Source organism: Lissotriton vulgaris, chromosome 7 (genome assembly GCF_964263255.1).
Source record: "Lissotriton vulgaris chromosome 7, aLisVul1.2, whole genome shotgun sequence".
Lineage (NCBI taxonomy): Eukaryota > Metazoa > Chordata > Amphibia > Caudata > Salamandridae > Lissotriton > Lissotriton vulgaris.
In genome coordinates this window covers 579,874,900-579,896,634 of record NC_141695.1, presented here as the reverse complement: position 1 = coordinate 579,896,634, position 21,735 = coordinate 579,874,900, and the positions used below count along the sequence as shown (strand labels likewise).

Here is a 21,735-nt window from a genome sequence, read left to right as displayed (position 1 = left end):
TGAAAGGGCAGGCTAGCGATAGGTTGATCATTTTGAGGGTCAGATGCATACAGTCTTGTTTTTTTTATCAATGGGTGCATTGATTTGTCCTTACATTTGACGGTAAAAGTGCCTGAGGTGAACATGGTGTTAAAAAAATTCCAAAAGAAATGGACTCACCTCCTTGGCTATACCTCTTAATACTGCAGGGGGGCAAGGATCCAAGGGGGATCCAGATTTAATTTTTCTTGCTCACTAGTAACCGGTGACAAAATGTGAAACTTATTTTTACAGGGGTCAGTGATTGGATTGATCTCGGTACGCTCCTGTGTAGCCTTGACCTCTAAGGTTTCATAAATGTTATTAACTTTATTCCTGAACGTCGTAGGTATATCATCACAGAAACTTTGAGCTGAGCTTCTCCCCAATCCCAAATAATTCTTTAGTTGAATTTATAGCCTTCTCAATTTGTCCAGCAAAATAACATCTTCTTTCTGTAATCAACATCCTCTTGTATTTGGCCAGTGCAGACTTACAATTACTTTTTTCAAGAGTATCATATTGTGCTCTCCAACGTCTTTCCAGTCTACGACAATTTTGTTTTTCCAGTCTCAATGCCTCTGTAAAGCAAGGGGCAAAGGGGGATTGCCGATTCCCTGAAATTTTCCCAATAGGCACTGTGGCCTCGAAGGCTTCATGGAGCCAGTTTGTGTATTTGGTCACTGCCAAATCTACATTTCTACTAAGCTTAGGTCTAGACTTATCGAAATAGGTCTGGTGCATGGTCCCATCCATCCTATTCCAGGCTTTGTACGAATTTGAGTGGGCTATGTCTGCAGCGACCACTAGTACCATAGGGAAAGAATAATTAAAAAGGATGTAGGAGTGATCTGTCCAGGTAAATGGCTGGATGTCTTTTACTATCAAGCTCGGTATAGTTGTAAAAATTCCGTCCAGTGTGTGTCCTGCCTCATGTGTGGGTTTGCGCACCAATTGCGAAAGCCCAAGAGAATCAAAAGTATCTAAAAGGATACTGCCGACACTGGGAAGAACGGTTTCCACGTCGGTATCCCTGAGGCACTACGCCTGGTTGAGGACGTCTGGTTTTTCTGGGGCCGTACAATCCGCCTTACTGGAGATGCCCTTTGATGGCCGTTGCCATTTTGGTGATAAGGCAGACTCTGCGCTCGAGCGCTTCAAGGATTCTAGGGCTACAGCCAGATCCTTGGACCTTGCGGTGACCTCTCGCCCCATGCAGTCTTCTCTTCGCCCCTTCCATGGCTACCGAAGGGATGCCCCACCACGTTCGTCCCATTCTAGCCACCGGTTCATGCAATCTGCCCAGCCTGTGCATGGCTGTGGACGTGGGACCCAGCAGTGTGAATCTGAGGCTAGCAGACGGTCCACTACACCCATACCCCCCTTGGAGCAACCTCCTAGTCCGACCTTTCAGGGCCACCAGAGGCCAGTGGATGGCAGGATTCGCCATCACCTCCCCCACTGGCAAACTATCACGTCGGACAGGTGGGTTTTGTAGATAGTCCGAATGGTCTACTCCCTCCCATTCGAGCCTACCCCTCCTTCCGTGCCACCATCCTTCCATTGCATGTCGGAGGATCACTTGTCCCTTCTCCGCCAGGAAATTGCAGCTCACTTGGCCAAGGGAGGTATCAAAAAGGTCCCAGTGCCAGAAGTACGTTGTGGTTGCTACTCCTACTACTTTCTGGTACCCATGAAGGCTGTCGTCGCCTACCTCCAGACTACTGCAAACCTCCTGCACTCGCTGGGGTTCACTATCAATGTGCTGGAGTCACACTTGACTCCCTCTCAGAAGCTCCTTTTCTTTGGAGCGATTCTGGATACAATGCAGTTTCTGGCTTATCCTCCCGAGCAGCGAGTCTGGGATATTCGGGCTATGATACGATGTTTCTTCCTCCATCTCGGATTTTGCTGAGAATGACCCTGATGCTGCTGGTCCTCATTGCCTCCTGCATCCTGCTGGTGGATTATGCCAGGTAGCATATGCAGGCTTTGCCGTGGGACCTGAAGTTACAGTGGGCGCCGCATCAGGGCAACCTTTTTGACGTACTTCAATTGCAGTGGTGGTTGACAAACCAAGATTGGGTCAGCAGCAAATAACTCTCCCTTCCCCAACCAGAGTTCACAGTAGTGACCGATGCGTCACTCTTGGGATTGGGCGGCCACCTTGGAGAGGCGGAGATCAGAGACTCTCATCTCCGGTGCAGTTCGGCCTCCACATCAACCTTTTGGAGCTCCGGCCGATTTGTCTGGCACTGAAGGTATTCCTTCTCTCTATCAAAGGAAGAGTAGTGCAGGAGTTCACAGATTACACCACCGCCATGTGATACTGCAACAAACAGGACGAGTGGGGTTGTGGACCCTATGTCAAGAGGCTCTTCGCCTTTGGACATGCCTAGAACATCAGCGCATGTCCCTGGTGGTTCATTACCTGGCAGGTTCTCTGAATGCCAAGGCGGACGAGCTCAGCTGTCGGTGCATGATGGATCACGAATGGCGTCCCCACTCGGAGGTGGTGTAAGGTCTCTTTCAGCAGTGGGGAGAGCCTTTGTTAGATCTGTTCGCCAACAAAGAGAATGCGCAATCTCCGCTGTTCTGCACTTTGGAATTTCCAAGGTGGCACTCGCTCGGCGACGCTTTTCATCGCGAGTGGCCTTGCGGCCTCCTGTACGCCTTTCCGCCAAAAAAACTTCTGGCCACAGTGCTGAAGAAGATCAAACGTGACCGGGCCCAAGCCATTCTTGTAGCTCGAAACTGGGCATGAAGAGTCTGGTACCCTGAGTTCTTGAGCATGGCCATCGATCCTCCTTGAGTGGCGATTGAGCGGCAGCTGACAGCTTTTGACCTTCCACCCGAAGTCTGTAATATCTTCTTGACAGCCAGGCATCCCTCAACCAAGTCTGTATACGTCTGAAGATGGAACAAGTTTGTGGCATGGTGCACAGCAAAGGCTGTGGATCTCCTTCTGCCCCCCTTTCAGAGGTAACCTTGTTCATCCTCTCTTTAGCCCAGCAGGGCGTTGCCCTGGGCACTCTTTAAGGCTACCTTTCGGCTATATCCTCCTTTCTTCGCCTTCATGATATCCTTCTCTTTTCAAGTCCACTATTGTTTCTAAAGGGCATTACTCATCTCTTTCCTCCTTCTTCTTTCATAATGCCCCAGTGGGACTTTAATCTTGTTTTGACATTCCTTATGTGGGCTCCCTTTGAGTCTCTACATAACTGGCCTATCAGACTCTTACTTTGAAGACTGCCTTCCTTGTCGCCATCACTCTGCTCGCAGCGTGAGCAAGCTTCAGGCTCTGTCCTCAAAACCTCCTTTACTTGCTGTTCATCCGGACAAAGTAGTCCTTCTCACAAGACCCTCTTTTCTTTCCAAAGTGGTCACCTCTTTCCACATAGGACAGACCATCACTTTCTCTACCTTCTGCCCACCTCCACACCCTTCCAAAGAGAAGGCGAGATTCCACCGTCTGGATCCAAAACGTGCGCTGTCTTTCTATCTAGACCACACAAAAGATTTCCGGGTGGACAATCAACTCTTTGTTGGCTTTGTGGGTGCCAAGTAAGGTCAGGCTGTACAAAAACGCACCATCTCTCAATGGGTTGTCCTATGCATTAAAATCTGCTACTCCTTAGCGAAAAAGGACGCTCCAGTGGGACTGCATGCCCACTCCACCAGGCCTAATGCAGCTACTACTGCCTTGGGGCATAGTCCCACTCCTTGACATATGTCAGGCACCCACGTGGGCATCACTGCGCACGTTCACCAAATACTATTGCCTGGACAGCCAAGTCCAGAGGGTTGGCTATTTTGGTTGTTCTGTTCTCTAGGAATTTCTGGTGTGAACTTAGTTCGCAGACCCATCTCCGGGGTTGGCATTGCTGGGGTATCTATCCTAAGGTAAAATGTATCTGTAAGAGCCACATGTAGTTGTAGATTCCTTACCACCCCTCCCATCCTCCCCGCTCTGCGAACGATTTCTAGGGATAGGGACTCCCTTTCAGATCCCTATTTCAGTGCACCAGTGGACAGTGTCTTGCATGACTCTGTGCTTCTGGCATGGAAAGTCGTGTCAGAACTGACGTCAGTGCTCATGGGTGGCGTCTGAGTGGACAGCGAGACGTAATTCCGGTGACCTCGACACCACGTCGGACACCTGGGGCTAATTCTAAGGTAAGGAATCTATAACTAAATATGTCTCTTACAGATATATTGTTACCGAAGGTAAGTAACATGTTTGTCAATGCTTTTTCTGTGTCCAAATCGATTGATGTAATTTCCTTCACTGTATCCATGAATTCTCCCATTACATGCGCTACATCTAACATTGAGAGTAGTTCTCCTGCCTGGGAAACAAATGCATTGATCCTTGCATACCAAATTATAGATAATTTGATTCTACATTCCTACCCAGAACCTTATTGTCCACGTTAGGCAAAGACAGTGTGTAGTAAATAACTCAAATAATCCAAGAATTGTAGGTACTGGTTTAATGGAAACAGCACAGTACTCTCTTCTTCAAGTCCCAGCAGAGATCTGCCAGTACAAACACATTCACAGATAAACAATTCTAAAAAGAATCTTCAGTCACATGCATGTGCCAGAACTAAGAATAGTAGATTAAAAGGGAAACACAGTAATGATAATCTTAAAAGGGTAAAGATACAGATAGGTATGAACTGAAAATGCTACACATTTCCCTCCTAAAGAAATTCAACAGCATAAGGAAACACATTTAGAAACACGTCTGACATTCCAGACCTTACCATCTTGTGTAACAACACTGTTACGATTTACCTTGACAATTTTGATAGGTTACCAAACTTGATCTCACCTTTAGAGATAAAACCAGGTTTGCGAATTCTCACCCAGTCACCACACTTAAACACAGGTACTTTCACCTTCATTCGAACATCATAATCACACTTGACCTTATCTTGCTTCATTTCAACCTTATGCGCTACATCAGTAACATTAAGTAAGACATCATGAGAAATAGTACTTTTTTTAATCAAGTTCAAGTTCAGTAATTTGTATAGCGCACTACTCACTCAGAGGGTCTCAAGGCGCACCACGGACACAACTTAGATGTGGGATCTCTACCTCTTAACAAGCGGAAGGGAGAAATCTTAGTAGTCGAATGAGGTGTTATTCAATATAGCCAAAGTCTTTCCCTTAACCTTTCTTTCCACAAACCACCAAAAGTCTGAGCCCAAAGAATATCCTGTTTGAGAACCCTGTTGTATCTCTCAACCTGTCCATTCCCTTGTGGTTCATACAACGCCATGGTGACATGTTTGATGCCACAATCTTTAAGAAAATCCAACATTTCAGAAGATTTAAACTGTACACCATTATCAGAAATCATCATTTCAGGATACCCTTCACAAGCAAATAGTTCTTTAAAAAAAAAATCACATTACCCGAACTGGGGTGAGAAATGAGCTTGACCTCTGGCCATTTTGAGTGGTAGTCAACAACCACAATGGCAAACCTACATTCCACTGGTAAAAAATTGAAAGGATCAGAAATGTCAATACCTAATTTTTGCCATGGATACTCCGGCCATTTAACTGATATCAAAGGAGCTGGACTGCATTTACAAGCCTTGTCACTTTCTATACAATCTGGGCATTCTCTCACAAACGTATCAACTAACCTATCCACCCCTGGCCGCAAAAAGTGTGATCTAATCAACCTCTTCATGGATGACATACCCATGTGACACTCATGACTAAGTTTCAAAATAGAATCACGAATCCCTAAAGGTGGAATACACTTCCCAGATCTAAAAAGCAAATCACCTTCAGTAAGTAACTCTTCTTTAATATTCCAAAATGGAATGAGATCTGCAGACACTTCACTCTTAGAAGGTCAACCCTTCTTAATATAATCTCTCACTTGGCACAGAGCAGAGTCCTCATTCATACTTTTCTTCCACACCTCTTAGATATCAACTTACAATTTTCAGGGAAAGACTCTGTAATACTAACTACAATTTCATCATCACCTGGTTCTTCAACATCATTACATGGCAGCCTGGACAAACAGTCCGCAGTTACATTCAATTTTCCTGGCACATATTCAACGTCGAAATTGTAATCCTGTAGACGCAACATAAGTCTAGCTATGCGAGCGATAGCTCTAGCCCCTCCACCAGGCGACAAAATATTCACCAAAGGCTTATGGTCTGTTCTTAACATGAATCTTGCACCCCAAATATAATTCCGAAAATGTTCCACCGCCCATACACATCCCAATAGTTCCTTCTCAATAACAGCATATCCTCTCTGTGGCTGTAAGTGTACGAGATGCAAACACCACATTCCACTCCTCCTTCCCAGAGCGTTGTGATAAGACACAACCCAAACCGTAAAGACTTACATCAACTGTTAATAAACACAACTTATCTAAACAGAAAGGTCGGAGAGTAGGAGCAGCAACCATGTCAGCTTTTATACTATCAAATGCACTTTGTTGTGTACTGCCCCATACAAATTCCACATTCTTCCTAGCAAGTTCTCGAATAGGTTCCATCTTAGAAGCAAAATCTTTGATAAATTTGCTGTAGTACTCATAAAGACGTGAAAACGACAGCAACTTATCCTTACTATCCGGTGCAGGTGCCTTTAAAATAGCGTCAACTAAAGACTTCTTTGGGGAAACACCATCTTTCGTGTGTCCTAAATACTCAACAGTTTTCTGAAACAATTTGCGCTTTTTACTCTTAATCGTCAAACCAGAATCACTCAAAACCTTACATACATTTATCAAATGTTCACAATGGACATCATCATCCTTTGAAAAAATAAGAATGTCGTCTTGGAAACACTTAACGTAATTTCCCATTTCTCTAAACAAATGATACATCGACCTTTGAAAAATGGATGCCGCTGAAGCTAAGCCAAACGGCATTCGCTTAAACTGGTACAATCCTTGAGGGGTAATAAATGCTGTTAGTTGTCTGGACTCTTTTGTCAATTCAATTTGATGATATGCCGATCTAAGATCAAGCGTTGAAAATACTGTGGCTCCCCCAAGCATACTCACAACCTCATTTATGTTGGGTAATGGATGGCAATCAATAACGATATTTGCATTTAAAGCTCTCAAATCAAGGCATCAGGTTTACGGGCAAGAACGACTGGAGAAACCCATTCAGATGACTCAACCTCATCTAGCATTTCATTATCCAGCATCTTCTTAAGAGCGTTACCCAATTCTTCTCTGACATTCAGTGGCACTCCCCTAAGTTTTATTTGTAAGGCAGAAAGTAGTGAACTAGATACAAAAGCCAACAGACCCAAGGACATCAAAACAGACTAGATGTTTTTTGTGACATGTAGTCACAAAAACCATCTAGTCTGTTGTTTTGATGTCCTTGGGTCTGTTGTCCTTTGTATCTAGTTAACTACTTTCTGCCTTACAAATTGAGTTTACATTATTCCCTACAAGTAGTGACTGCATTAGTAGTAGGGGTCCCCTCTTTTCCAAAGTGTACTTCCCTAAGTTTTTGCACAAGAGGAAAAGCTCCCTGTTTGAGCTTGATGGCATGCGCAAAACCCTTCAATTTGCCTAAACTTTCCGAAAATACATTAGGAAATTCACTAGCCAAATCCTTACATCTACTGTCATCTTCTATAGTGACAATGGAACCAACTCCTGGAAGTGTATCGTTAAATACTGTGACAGGTTCTTTACTCCTTAGATTTAACATAATACCTAACTTCCATTGATCTCTCCATCCTAGTACATCAACACCTTTTTTTGCTACATACAATTTAATGACCGCAGATCTCCCTTTGAAATAAATAGTAGACTGTAAATAACCAATAAAATCAATGTTCGAACCATTAAAACACAGAGCATTGATATCTGGTGAAAAAAGATCTTTTTCAGATAATTTTGAACCATACTTTTCTGAGAAATAATCTCTAGTAATGATGGTCTAGGGAGAACCAGAGTCCGCCATCAATTCAAGGTCTACTTCCAAAAAATGTACAATGCATTTAGGTGAATTAAGTACTTCACCATTAACAACTCCAACATTTATCAATGAAACTACCATACCACCCTCTCTTACCACTTCTTCAGTTTTAGAATGTTCACATTGAATATAAGGGATTTCACAAAAAGAATTAGATCTTACACAAGAAACCTCATTTTTCTTGAAATGATTAACATTGCGATCATTACTTCCCTTCTTTACGTCCCTACATGCTTTAGAGAAATGACCAATCCTCCCACATTTGCTGCATTCCTTACCAATTGCAGGACCGAATTTAAAAGATGCAACATGATTATTACTACCACATCTGTAACACACAATATGATACTTTCCAACATTCTTATTAGATTGGAAACTGTTTTTTACATTACTTATGGCACATATATCATCTCCAGATTTGTCATTCTTCCCTCCTATAGCATTTTCTTCAATAGTTTTCATCCATTTATTGGATTGCTCAAATGCTTTAGCCGTAGATATACTTTCTTTCAATGTGGGATTCCCCAAAATCCATAACTGTTCTTGCGTCTTTTTACATCTCACATTAACTATAATCTGGTCCCTAATCATTTCATCTGCAATCTCCCCAAAATTGCATGAAACTACTAAAGACCTTAAAGCAGTTAAAAAATCGTCAAAAGATTCAGACTCCTTTTGTGCCCTGGTGTAGAATTTATAGCGATTAAGAGCAATACTAGTAGTGGGTTTGAATCTAGTCTCCACACGTAACATTGCTTCATCAAAATTGCCTAAATCACCAGGCACTGGAGGAAGGGTTCTAAAAATGGCTTGTCCTTCTGATCCAAGTCAATGAAGAAAAATATTCTTCTTCCTCTCATTACCCATTCTTTCCCCATCTATAGCCTTAAGATACGTCAAAAATTCCTCCTTCCATCTACTCCAAGGAATAGGAGGATCACCCTTACACTGCAGAAATTTCGAAGGGGGGTCAAATTGCATTGTTATGAATAATGTCGTTACGAATATACAAAATCATAAATGTAAACTGCAACTGGTACAGTAAATAGAACTGTGTACATAAAATATCGTGCTTATAGAAAAAGAACACAAAAATCTGCTGTTTAAATAAAACAAAATCAAGTTAAAACATTTCAAAATCACCCAAACATTAAAATAATACCGCAAACATTTAAACACTTTTGTTAAATGCTTCCAGTTATTATTGCTGCGTTGTTATGCCGAAATCGTTCCGGTGAGAGTTTCCCACGTTGCTATAGCAACTTAAAATAGCCGCCAATGACGTTCTACGTCCTTGCGTGATGATGCAACGTCGTTTTGACCAATCAAGTAGTCCCGTAGTGATGCGATGTCGTTGCGCTCAACCTAGTCAGTCCCGCAGTGCTGCAATGTTGTTTTTCCACGTAGTGCATCGGAACTCCAGAAACGACAAAGCTGAACACGCGACTGCAGACAGCGCCACGCGGCTCCAATGTTTGAAAAATGCCAAAAATGCTCAAATCTTTTCAAAATTCGTAAAATGAGAAGAAATATATCTGGAAAATTCTCGTTTTGACACGCTTTGACACCAAAATACTTCCGGCGATTTTAACTGGGTTAAAGCAATGCAGGACGTTAATCTCCTCACAGTGTCCAGTTTAAAGCAACACAGTCACCTTGTACATGTGGGATGAGGAGCAGTTGAGTTTGAGTTTTGTTTACCTCATAGCTTTACAAATTTTGTACAGTTGGTGTTCTCTTGCTTTCGCAGAATCGTGTCCCACACATAATGCTCCGACATTTTCTGTATGTTAATATTAGGATTGGGCCGAACTTAAGGAGTTTCATAAAAACTCCTGAAGATTCTGTGCAGTTCTGCCAAAGGGTGGAAAATATGCACGTTGCACTGCTCACGCTGCAATTAAGCAAGCGTAGCATGAGCAGTGCTGATACATCTGTGCAAACGGCTCCAAGAGCGTGTGGTCATTTGAGTTGATTTTGCTGCTGCGTGAGTAGACCATCTACTCGAGTGGCAGCAAATCTACTCGAGTAGCAGCCCTCTGACCGCAACTGCTCTCGGTCAAAAATAATGCTCGGGATTTTATTTATTTTATTTATTTATTTATTCAAAGTTTTATATAGCGCGAACAAGATCCTTACAGATATCAGAGCGCTTCACAATGGCAGGGTAGTGGCAGTAGGAAAGAACAGTGGTAATGGGAGCAATGTAGTAGTCACAACATGAAGGATAATAAGAAAACAACATACATAAACAAATCAATATATATAGTCAGGTGAACAGGTAATAAAACTGCACAAGTCATGGATCACATTATATAGGTGTTGAGGTACACCTTGGGTGTGTGGTAAGCTTATAACAGTGTTTTAGTAGTCTCTGAACCAATACCTATAATGTTCAGGAGATCTTGGCCAGAAGGATGGTTTTCACCTCTTTCTTGAAGAGTGCAGCGGAGGAGATACGCCTAGTTTCAGGCGGGAGCGCATTCCAGATCCTGGGTGCCATTCCTGAGAAGGAGCGCTTGTAGGTTTTCTCTTTCCTGAATCTACGGGGTTTCAGGAGTAGATTCTTTGAGCTTCTATTGGACCTTGAACCTCCTGATATGGACAATTTTTGAGCGAGGTAGTTGGGTGCATTGTGGTGCACGGCCGCGTGTGTCATAACAGCAATTTTTAGTTGTATTCTGGCTTCAAACGGCAGCCATTTTAGGGACTTTAAATCTGGGGAAATATGTGAATGTTTTCTTGAGCCAGTAATGAGTCTTGCGGCAGCGTTCAGGGAGGCTCTTAAGGGTGCTGTTGTGGATAGCGGGAGTCCACTGAGGGTCACAATTCCGTAGTCGATTCGAGGGATGACTAACGCTTGTACAGCAGTTCGAAAGTCTTCAGTTGGAAGGAAGGGTTTGATTTTCCTCAGTGTGTTTATTTGGAAATTGGCTGCTTTTGTGGCTTTGCTGATGTGTTGCTGCATGTTGAGCTTGGCGTCCAGTGTGATGCCTAGAGATTTCGCTGAGTCCACGATGGTGGGTTGGACATTAAGTGCTGTTAGGTTGTTGAGCCATGTTTGGGTGGTGGAAATTTTCGCCGGGGGTGAGATGAGAAGGAACTCAGTTTTCAGAGCATTTAGTTTGAGGTGATTATCGGCTAGCCAAGATTCCAAATATTACTCGTGCTCACGTTTCTGGAACCTAGTGGTAAAAGAAAAATCTTCCAGACGGTGATTGCCAGTTCTGGATGTGTAATGAAGCATTCAGCCTACCCCTCGTGAATATTCAGATATGTTCAGGATATTAGGCTGTCACTGGGAACTCCGGTAGGTATGTCTTCACTGCATTATGTCTGGACATGTCCACTTGTGCTGTTATATTTCAGTCTTGAAATTCGTATAACTTTATTTGAGATAGGTGCCACATTGATCAGTTAACTCCTTGATCTGCTGCTGGTCTCTTAGCCAAGTCCTATGTGCTCCATATACATTTCTGTAAGCTGATAGTCTTTATATTATTTGACCCTAAGTCACCGAAAGCGTAAGCACGCAAACACCTGCACCAAATGTTGTCAACCTGAAATTAGGAAGCTGCTCAAATCATTGAGTAATTAACAAGCCTCTACAGAGTACCCAAGCAGTTGGGTTCAGTTGCACTTCAAGTGTGATCTGATTTTGTTCTGTAATCCTGTTCTGGTGTATATGCATTTTGGTGTGCATTAAATTCTTTTCAATGTGATGCAAACATGCAAGTAGATAATTGGTGGATTCCAAATTGGCTATAATTGGTGCAACACACTTAGTAGATTGTTTGGTCATCAGTATGACAGCAAGTCAGTTTGATTACAAAATCTGATTTTCCATTCTTCTTTCCTCACTTAAGCTCCTGGACCTGCTTGGTGGACCTTGAGGGATTAAACATGAGGCACTTGTGGAGGCCTGGTGTCAAAGCATTACTCCGAATTATTGAGGTTGTTGAGGCCAATTACCCAGAAACACTGGGACGTCTTCTCATCCTCAGAGCCCCCAGAGTCTTCCCTGTCCTCTGGACACTAGTAAGTTTGGAGATCACTGATAACATTGGTGTTTTAGTAAAGATGTTTCGCATTTTTATATACATGTAATAGAGAAAAGTTACACCAGCCACAATAAGAAGCAGCTGTTTATTTTAGAACAGTAGCCAACCTTGCTAGTAGGATTTGCTAGATGATTTCGTAGGCTTTTGCTTTGAGCAGATTTATTTTCTTTCCCCTGCAGGTGAGTCCTTTCATAGACGACAATACCAGAAAGAAATTCCTCATTTATGCTGGAAATGATTATCAGGGCCCTGGTGGCTTGGTGGATTATATCGACAAAGAGATTATCCCAGATTTCCTCAGTGGCGAGTGCATGGTAAGCAAAGAAGCCCTACCAGATGTTCTCTGTGCAGATACTGCCTGTGAATTTATAACATTTGACAGGTCGTCAGCCAGGCATTGCCCACAGCATAGAAGCACCACAGAGTATATATCCTAGCATTATGGCAAAATGCTCATTGATGAGAGAAGAAAATGTGTGTGCACCCTCCCCACTGCTTTAAAAAATAAGCGGAGTCCTGGTTTTTCTATTAATTTGTGTTCTTGTATTGTCCAGCACTGGCAAACCTCAGTGAACGTATGCTCTATAAACTTTATTAATAAGGAGTGGATGCAAAGTGCTATCATCCATGCTGGTCGCTTAAACAAGCAGCTCTGCTCGCCAAGCCCGAATTGATACAAATATCTACTTGAAAATCTCCTTCGTAACAAATACAGATTTCACTGAGCGACTTGCACAATTATACAGATCCGTAAATATCCCCATATACCTGCCCGTATTAGTGGAATCAGAGCTGGGCCTGGACAGAAGATAGGCTGACATTTGTGAGCCCCACCTGACTGCAATACATGGCCTGTGCAGAGAATAGAGCGCGAGCATGACAATGTGGGGACCTATTAGATATAGGATTCACTTATCCTGTTTGCTCCCCGGCGCACTTTTAAACCGGTGCGCCAGCGTAAATATAGAAAGTGTGGCCTATTATTTTAAAATGCGCTTGGAGTAGCAAATTCAAATGATGATTAATCAGCTGTTCTGTGTTTCACAGTGCAGGCTGCATCTTCCTGCACTTTCAAAAGGGATTACAGCTCCTCTGACAGCCCAGGGCAGTTAGTGACTGCAAGGGAATGTCTTGGTGATCCATAGGACCCACTTTCTTCCCTCATAAGGTTCTAACCGTGTGCTACCCCCGTTTGTGACTTAGTTTCAAGGCGTCTCCTGACAGCTTCTTTGCATTTGCATCCAAAATACTGCATGGGTGCAGAGGCAAAGAAATTCCCTTATTTGCTTGCGGCCACGACCCCAAGCAAATGAGGGAACGCCTGCCTTCTTGAGACAGGGCTTTCGCTACATCTGCGCCTGCGCTATCTGTACTACAGAAGGGAACATACAAGCGTCTGTGACCCCTACTGTAATACTAAAGTGGCACGGGGCACACAAACCAGGCGGCCATGGCCATTACTCGCTCATATAACACGGAAGCAAAATCGTTTTTTTTTGCAGTTGTTTGGGCCCAAGAGGGGGCAAGTAGCGGAAAGCGAATACCGAAAGGGCCGTTATTATAGAAAGTGCTCTTAGGGGGTAACAGGCGCCTGCTTTGTGCGCCCCCAGGGCGCTTAAGTATTACAGAAGAGGCAGTAAAGGCTTGTGCGGCCCATTCTGCAATACGAATAGCTCGGGCGCACATGTAACGTCAGTACTATGTCAATATGGCGTTACCTCATTTGCATGGAGTTGTGGCCCCAAGCAGTTGAGGGAATCTTTGCCTCTGTGCCCGCACCACAATATGGATGCATATAAGATCTGCACACCAGTCCCGTGGGACTCCTTCAAGCTCGAAAACTTCTTAGTTATTTAAAACCTCTTAGTTATTTAAAGGAGTCCAATAAGGGCTGCGTCGGCTGCACTTGGTTCGCTTACTCACATATTACTGGATATAAATTGCCATTATATGTAATGGACTGAAAACCATCAGAGATCTATCGTTGTTCCTTCTGGTTCTTCAGTGTTTTTCAACATTTTGTGAATGCAAAAAAAATGTTTGTTATTAATTACTGGATTCCTTTAAATAACTAGTAGGTTTTTGGGTGTGAGTCCCACAGGACTGATGTACATATCTTATATGTTGACTCTGGTCCCTGTGGGGAAATATGGTTGTCCTTGTCTTATGATATGTGTGCTATTGATGCAGGTGCAAAGGCAAATAAGCCAGCAGGTGGGTCACTGTCAGTGTGTCTCCTGATGGCAGCCTTCTGGAGGGGACATAGGGGGACCCATAGACACCCCCAAACAACTCCTAACAAGTGGGGGCAGTCACTCACTGCACGTGCCTACAAGGGGATCTCTAATCCCTCTTAAAAGTGCAATGAGTTTTGAAGTAGCCGCTCGGTATTTCACTTGAAGGTGCTGCCCCTCAGCGCAGCACGAATTCCCGGCTGCCCTGAGCGCAGGTCATACTGTTATAAGGCACACTTTTCCTATTTATGCATGACACACCTATTTAAAGTTTTGCCATGGCGCAAACAGGAAAAGCATGCCTTATCCGTAACCGGGCCCCAGGGGTCATGCCAGGACTCTTCCTTCGCCACGCAGTGTAAGGCTACAAGCACTGATGGAGGCTAATAAATGAAGCGCTAGAAAACATCATGATGGATGGGCTTTGAGTGCCATGCACCTGGGTCACCAAGTTGAGTGTTTCTTTTCTTCTCCGGATAACTGTCCAACTCAGCAAATAATTGCTTAGCATGGAATGCTGGAGGCATTAGACTCTGTGTGAGAGACGCACTGAGTATGGAAAACAGAACACAAAAGAGCAAAGCTATCCTTTGAGGTACAGGTCATCAAAGCACCTACTAGTGGAAGGCGTCACCATGCGCTCTACAAAACTCCCTATTATTATTATTATTATTGGAAGGGATTATCGACCCAGAGGCCAGCAGTAGCGACAACAATGAAATAGGTGTTTACTAGGACCTGAACATTAATCCCTTCTGCTGACAGTGGAGTGAATTGGTGTTTGGCATCAAGACCGCCACCGGTGGTACACTAGGCCGATCATAGTGAGAATCTTCAGTTATCGAATTTGTGATGAGGCTCTGAAATGGGCCAGGCAGAAGAAGGATCTGCAATATGAGATATCATCGATCTTTGTATACCCAGATTCCACAGTATTTCCTTTTATTCACCAGTCAAAAAAAGATGCAGCACACAAAGACAAGCTTCACTTTTATAGATCCAGAAGGGCAGTAGCATTTAAGCAATTAGGGACGAAGAAATCTCCATCGAAATCCTGATGATATTAGGTTCGCAAGCCCTGGATGATAATGACTAATCATATCCTCTAGCTGAAAGACTCAGTATGGTTTTGTTGTTCATGGATCGGCCCTAGAGATAAATATATTTAGATTCTGTAAAACCATGGAGCTGCAAGGTATCTGCCCTAAAAGATTGAGCTTGGGATCTCAAACTGCTCCATCTTGTTATCATACTATTTTAAATCGCTGTGCAATGATAGTCTGGACCGTGGTCATATTTTTCGCTAAATGTGTGATGCAAGATGCTGATGAGGAAACTCAGTAGTTACCAGGAGTGCTGGGAGGTGTCATCTCATCTTGGTAGGCAACTGGAGAACCCCCTGACGGAATGCTCAACAGGATATTAGAACTAAGTTTATTTTGGGGTGAGAGGGTACATTAGGATGGGCATAGACAAAACACTGATAGTTTGGGTTCTTTCAGTGTGGGAGTAGAACTAGAGGGTGCTTTCCTCGGCACCAGTTGAGGGGCTCTACTGCACAAAGGTTTGGGTGTGCAATAAAGAGGTCCGATAATAATTGGCAATTAGAGAGCACCTTATAACTCTTCGTCCAGAGGAATGTTAATTATAATCCGACAGAAGTTAGCTTTCATATGTATTGAGTCTACAGACTCAGATATATAACTCTTCAAGGCACCATGAGTATAAATCATGGATGCTCGCAAACAATTTCCAGGGGGCCAAAAGGTTTGCCCTGTAGTGTGATCAAGGGTCACATTGATGCAGGCAGGGTGCCTGTTGGGGAGGGAGGACAGCGAAGCATGTACATTTGAAGGCTACATTACAAATTGTGAAACAAGAAAACCTGGGATCAAGCCTGGCTTCCCAACTTTACTAAATTGGGTGATGCTAGGCAATTGTTTAAATCCACTTTGCCTCCTTTTTCTTAATTCTCACATATAAGAGGACCTCGAAATACATTACTTTAGGATGCACACTGTTCAAAATCTTGCCTTGTATGGCATTTAAATACTATAATGTTGTCCATGTATTATGGAAACCCTGGCCACTCAGGGTGCACATAACAGCTGACTTAACTCTTAGTTCACTATTTGCATTGTTGTTTTTAAATGCACTGATGTACTAAAGCGAAATGTTTCTGCTTGTTAATAAAATACCGTTCTTGAATATTTTTAAACGTTTTTTACAATTCTTCTTCTTAAGTGAAGGTGTTCTTAAAGTGGTGCCGGACACCTTAGTTACTTCCTTTCTTTAACTTCAGTTAACCTGTAAAGTAATGATTGCTCGTTTATTGAACATCTTTCTCAATGTTCGTGCAGTCAGGAAAATAGCAGCCCAGTCTTGCGGTTGACTAGGGTGGCACATGTAAAGGTTATGAGGGCCACAAGCGATTTCCCCCCTGCCCCCCACCTGCCCCCCTCTCCCCCGGGCAGTACTTTGAGAATAACTGGTATAGATAAACTTACCCTCACGATTTCACACAGGCCAAACATAGACACACCCACTATTTCTGAACATGTGATGACAAAAGGTGACCATGTCACAATGAATGCAACCTTTTTGGGAGGTGCGGAGAAGGACTTCAACACTGTCCTTTGTGTTATAGGCAGGTGTACTGGGGTAGCTAAAGATCTACCGCGGGCTGTTTGAGCTAACCATACAATCATGCAGACTCACCAGCTGATAGATCTTTGGAGGCACTTATATCCTGAGGAACGAAAATGCACACTGTGCTCCTCCGAACATGTAGCACTCTCCTAGAGAGAATGGCCATTTATCCATGCAGTTTGTCTAAACATTCCTGGTGTCTCTATTTATAGCTCTGTTGTCTCCAGCTCACACAGACAATAGGTATCGCAATCTAAGGCCTTATTGGATGCAGTATTTAAGAATGAGATAATAAAAGGTATACAAGAGAGTTTTGAGAAAAATATGGACTTGGTTTCAACATACTCTGTGTTGTGGGAGACGTTTAAACCTAATTTAAGAGGTCTGTGTATCTCCAAACAATGTGGCATATTGATATTGATTCAACATGCAATTATACAGTTGGAAATAGACCTCAAATGCTTTGATATGCAATATGCAGCGATTTCCAATTTAGAGAAGGGAAAAATGCCACGTAAAATGTTGATGCAATATCAAATGTACACAAAAAAGGAAATAACATATCTAGACAAGCATTTGCAATGCAATAGGTCTCGCAATAGGAAAGTTTCAGCTATTGGTACTTTAAATGACATTTTTTTTATTTATTGTATTGTAATTGCATTTATATATTATGTGTTGGTTTTGAAAATAGCGAAATTAATAGCTTTGTCATTTACAATGCCAATAGTTATAACCTTCGCAAATATGACACCTGTAGCATTTGTAATGCAATATGTGGTGTATTTACGTGAGTTAGATGTATTGATATTACAAATATCAATTTTTTTAAAACAAATAATTAATACTTGTAATTTATGACAATAGCTTAAACTTTTGTAAATAACTTTTGTGAAGATTATGTTCAGTGTATTTTATTGTGCCGAAAATCCAAGAACAGAAGTGAAATATTAAAAAAATGTTGTGACATTTGTAATAAAGCTTGAAACATTGAGAGAACATATTTGAACCAGTTGTTGTTGAGTGGTTGTACAGATTGATGCTGTGGTGGCGCTGAGTGATGTTGTGGTGGCAACGAGTGGGGGCTAATGTGTGAGGGCAGTGTGAGAGGGGGCAGTGTGTGAGGGCGCAGTGTAATGTGTGTGAGGGTGTGGGGTGTGTGAGGGTGTTGGGTGTGATTGTGCAGTGTGTGTGCCCTAAAGTAGTGTGAGTGAGCAATGTGTGAGGGGGCAGTGTGTGAAGGGTGTGATTGTGCAGTGTGTGTGCCCTAAAGTGGTGTGAGTGAGTAATGTGTAAGGGCACAGTTTGTGAGGGGCAGTGTTTGAGGGCACAGTGTAATGAGAGGGTGCGAGGTGTGTGAGTGCGGGGTGTGAGGGTGCAGTGTGTGTGGCCTAAAGTAGTGTGAGTTCGCAATGTGTGAGGGGGCAGTGTGTGTGAGGGTGCAGTATGTGTGGACTACATTACTGTGAGTGAGCAATGTGCGAGTGCGCAGTCACCAATGCTGTGCAGCATGGCTTTTAAAAACAAAGAAAACCTTGAGTGACCCGTATGTCATTTTGTAGGTGCGCACACCAATAAAACATGTGCCTAAAAATGTACATGAGGGCCTTTTTTTTCTATGTTTGGATCCAAGTTGAATGGTAAAACGAAAAATAAAAAAAAAGTTAACACAAATGGTGTGGGGTGCTTGGCTTTGAAAATATATAAATTAATAGCATTGTTATTCACCAAGCCAATAGCTTATCCTTTCCTAATGCGAGTCCTTTTGGCTATAGGAATGCTTGTTGGTAGCAAGCAAGAACAGTGCTGTTGTGGTGCTGAGTGAGGCTGTTGTGGTGCTGAATGATGATGTGGTTGGGCTGAGTGATGTGGTGGTGTATTAGAGTGATGTGGTGGTGTATTAGAGTGATGTGGTGGTGTCCCTGAGTGATGTGGTGCTGTCCCTGAGTGATGTGGAGCTGTCCCTGAGTGATGTGGAGCTGTCCCTGAGTGATGTGGAGCTGTCCCTGAGTGATGTGGAGCTGTCCCTGAGTGATGTGTGAGTGATGTGGAGCTGTCCCTGAGTGATGTGGAGCTGTCCCTGAGTGATGTGGAGCTGTCCCTGAGTGATGTGGTGCTGTCCCTGAGTGATGTGGTGCTCTTCCCCGAGTGATGTGGTGGTGCCCCTGAGTGGTGCCCCTGAGTGATGTGGTGGTGCCCCTGAATGATGTGGTGGTGCCCCTGAGTGATGTGGTGGTGTCCCTGAGTGATGTGGTGGTGTCCCAGGGTGATGTGGTGGTGTCCCAGGGTGATGTGGTGGTGTCCAAGGGTGATGTGGTGGTGCTCCTGAGTGATGTGGAGGTGCCCCTGAGTGATGTGGTGGTGCCCCTGAGTGATGTGGTAGTGCCCCTGAGTGATGAGGTAGTGCCCCTGAGTGATGTGGGAGTGCCCCTGAGTGATGTGGGAGTGCCCCTGAGTGAGTGATGTGGGAGTGCCCCTGAGTGAGTGATGTGGGAGTGCCCCTGAGTGAGTGATGTGGTGGTGCCCCTGAGTGAGTGATGTGGTGGTGCCCCTGAGTGAGTGATGTGGTGGTGCCCCTGAGTGAGTGATGTGGTGGTGCCCCTGAGTGAGTGATGTGGTGGTGCCCCTGAGTGAGTGATGTGGTGGTGTCCCAGAGTGATGTGGTGGTGTCCCAGAGTGATGTGATGATGATCCCGAGTGATGTGGTGGTGTCTCTGATCGATGTGGTGGTGTCTCTGATCGATGTGGTGGTGTTCCTGATCGATGTGGCGGTGTCCTTGAGTGATGTGGTGGTGTCCCTGAGTGATGTGGTGGTGTTGTGGCGTTCAGCAGTGTGAGGCGTTCAGCAGTGTGAGGCGTGCAGCAGTGTGAGGCGTGCAGCAGTGTGAGGCGTGCAGCAGTGTGAGGCGTGCAGCAGTGTGAGGCGTGCAGCAGTGTGAGGCGTGCAGCAGTGTGAGGCGTGCAGCAGTGTGAGGCGTGCAGCAGTGTGAGGCGTGCAGCAGTGTGAGTAATGCAGCAGTGTGCATCAGTGTGAGGAGGGCAGCAGTAGGAGTAATGCAGTAGTATGAGGCGAGCAGCAGTGAGAGGCGTGCAGCAGTGTGAGGCGTGCAGCAGTGTGAGGCGTGCAGCAGTGTGAGACGTGCAGCAGTGTGAGGGGTGCAGCAGTGTGAGGGGTGCAGCAGTGTGAGGGGTGCAGCAGTGTGAGGGGTGCAGCAGTGTGAGGGGTGCAGCAGTGTGAGGGGTGCAGCAGTGTGAGGGGTGCAGCAGTGTGAGGGGTGCAGCAGTGTGCAGCATGAGTAATGCAGCAGTGTGCAGCATGCAGCAGTGTGCAGCATGCAGCAGTGTGCGGCGTGCAGCAGTGTGCGGCGTGCAGCAGTGTGCGGCGTGCAGCAGTGTGTGGCGTGCAGCAGTGTGTGACATGCAGCAGTGTGAGTAATGCAGCAGCGTGCAGCAGTGTGAGTAATGCAGCAGTGTGAGGCGTGCAGTAGTGTGAGGCGTGCAGTAGTGTGAGGAATGCAGCAGTGTGAGTAATGCAGCAGCGTGCAGCAGTGTGAGTAATGCAACAGTGTGCAGCATGCAGCACTGTGAGTAATGCATCAGTGTGCAGCGTGCAGCAGTGTGAGTAATGCATCAGTGTGCAGCGTGCAGCAGTGTGAGGTGAGCAGCAGTCTAAGGCGTGCAGCAGTGTGAGGCGTGAGGCGTGCGGCAGTGTGAGGCGTGCGGCAGTGTGAGGCGTGCGGCAGTGTAGCAGTGTGTGGCGTGCAGCAGTGTGCGCCATACAGCAGTGTGAGTAATGCAGCAGTGTGCATCAGTGTAAATGTAATGTAAATGTCAAGGTATTTGTAGAGCGCACTGCCGCCAAGCGGTTTCCTGGCGCTATTACTCATACCGCTGTGGAACCCTTCCTGGGCACAGCCAGGGTGAAGCCAGGCATCCTAGCGCTGTTGAGGCCGGTGTGGAGGTTAAGCAAGCTATTTCCCAGAGTTCCAGCGTGGGGCCCATGATTAGAATAGGCACCGAGGCGAGAATTGTCAGGTCCGAGGAAATTGAGCCCAAGACCCGCCGAGGCGGGAATTGAACCCTGGTCCCGGGCCAGAACTCTGCATCAGGATCTGCCGCTCTAACCATTGAGCCATACTCCTTGTCAGACTTATTTGCATTTGGCCATGTCTGAACTGGGGTGGCTGAGTGAGCTAAAGAATGGTGATCGATTAAACCCAGATCAGTTGACTGGGGGTGAGTGTTTAATTGGCTCAAACGCTCCGTCCATCATCCCCTTTTGTAATGCTTAAATAGTAGTCATAAATTGATACATTTAACATTTCTGCATAGTATATACCACGCACCAGCGGTTCTACATGCAGTGGGAATTGACAGGGACACGTCCTGTGTCAAATGCAAGAATCTACATGCTGTTTTTTCCTGAAACATTTTATTGCTAGTTTACATCCTACAATCACATTTGCTCTGGTCAACTGTATTTCACTTATAAAATAAATCACCACAGTGATATATTGCCCCTTCCAGTCAGATGCACTTTCCCCCAACAATGCCAATTCCCAATTGGACCCCGTTCTAACCCTTTATTCTATGATATTTGTGTGAAGTTGGTCTGATATATACAATGTTCACTAGTTCTAGTGACCACCTTGTATCAGTCCAAACAACCCATATGGTGATTGGTTGTAAGTCAACCTTATAGACCATCTATCCTAGTGGTAGCGTGGACAAAGCAGTCTTAGGCTAAACTCTTTTGGCATATGAAGCCAGCTGTATTACCATA

General features: G+C 44.5%; 1 protein-coding gene across 1 annotated transcript in view; it reads left to right on the top strand.

Moving 5' to 3' along the window:
• The window catches only part of SEC14L1 (SEC14 like lipid binding 1), a 468,991-nt gene that overhangs the window by 266,677 nt on the left and 180,579 nt on the right, over nucleotides 1-21,735 (top strand). The window contains exons 12-13 of the mRNA XM_086930671.1: nucleotides 11,875-12,046; nucleotides 12,249-12,383. Of these exons, the coding sequence (XP_086786797.1) occupies nucleotides 11,875-12,046; nucleotides 12,249-12,383 (307 nt within the window). The remainder of the gene's footprint in view (nucleotides 1-11,874; nucleotides 12,047-12,248; nucleotides 12,384-21,735) is intronic.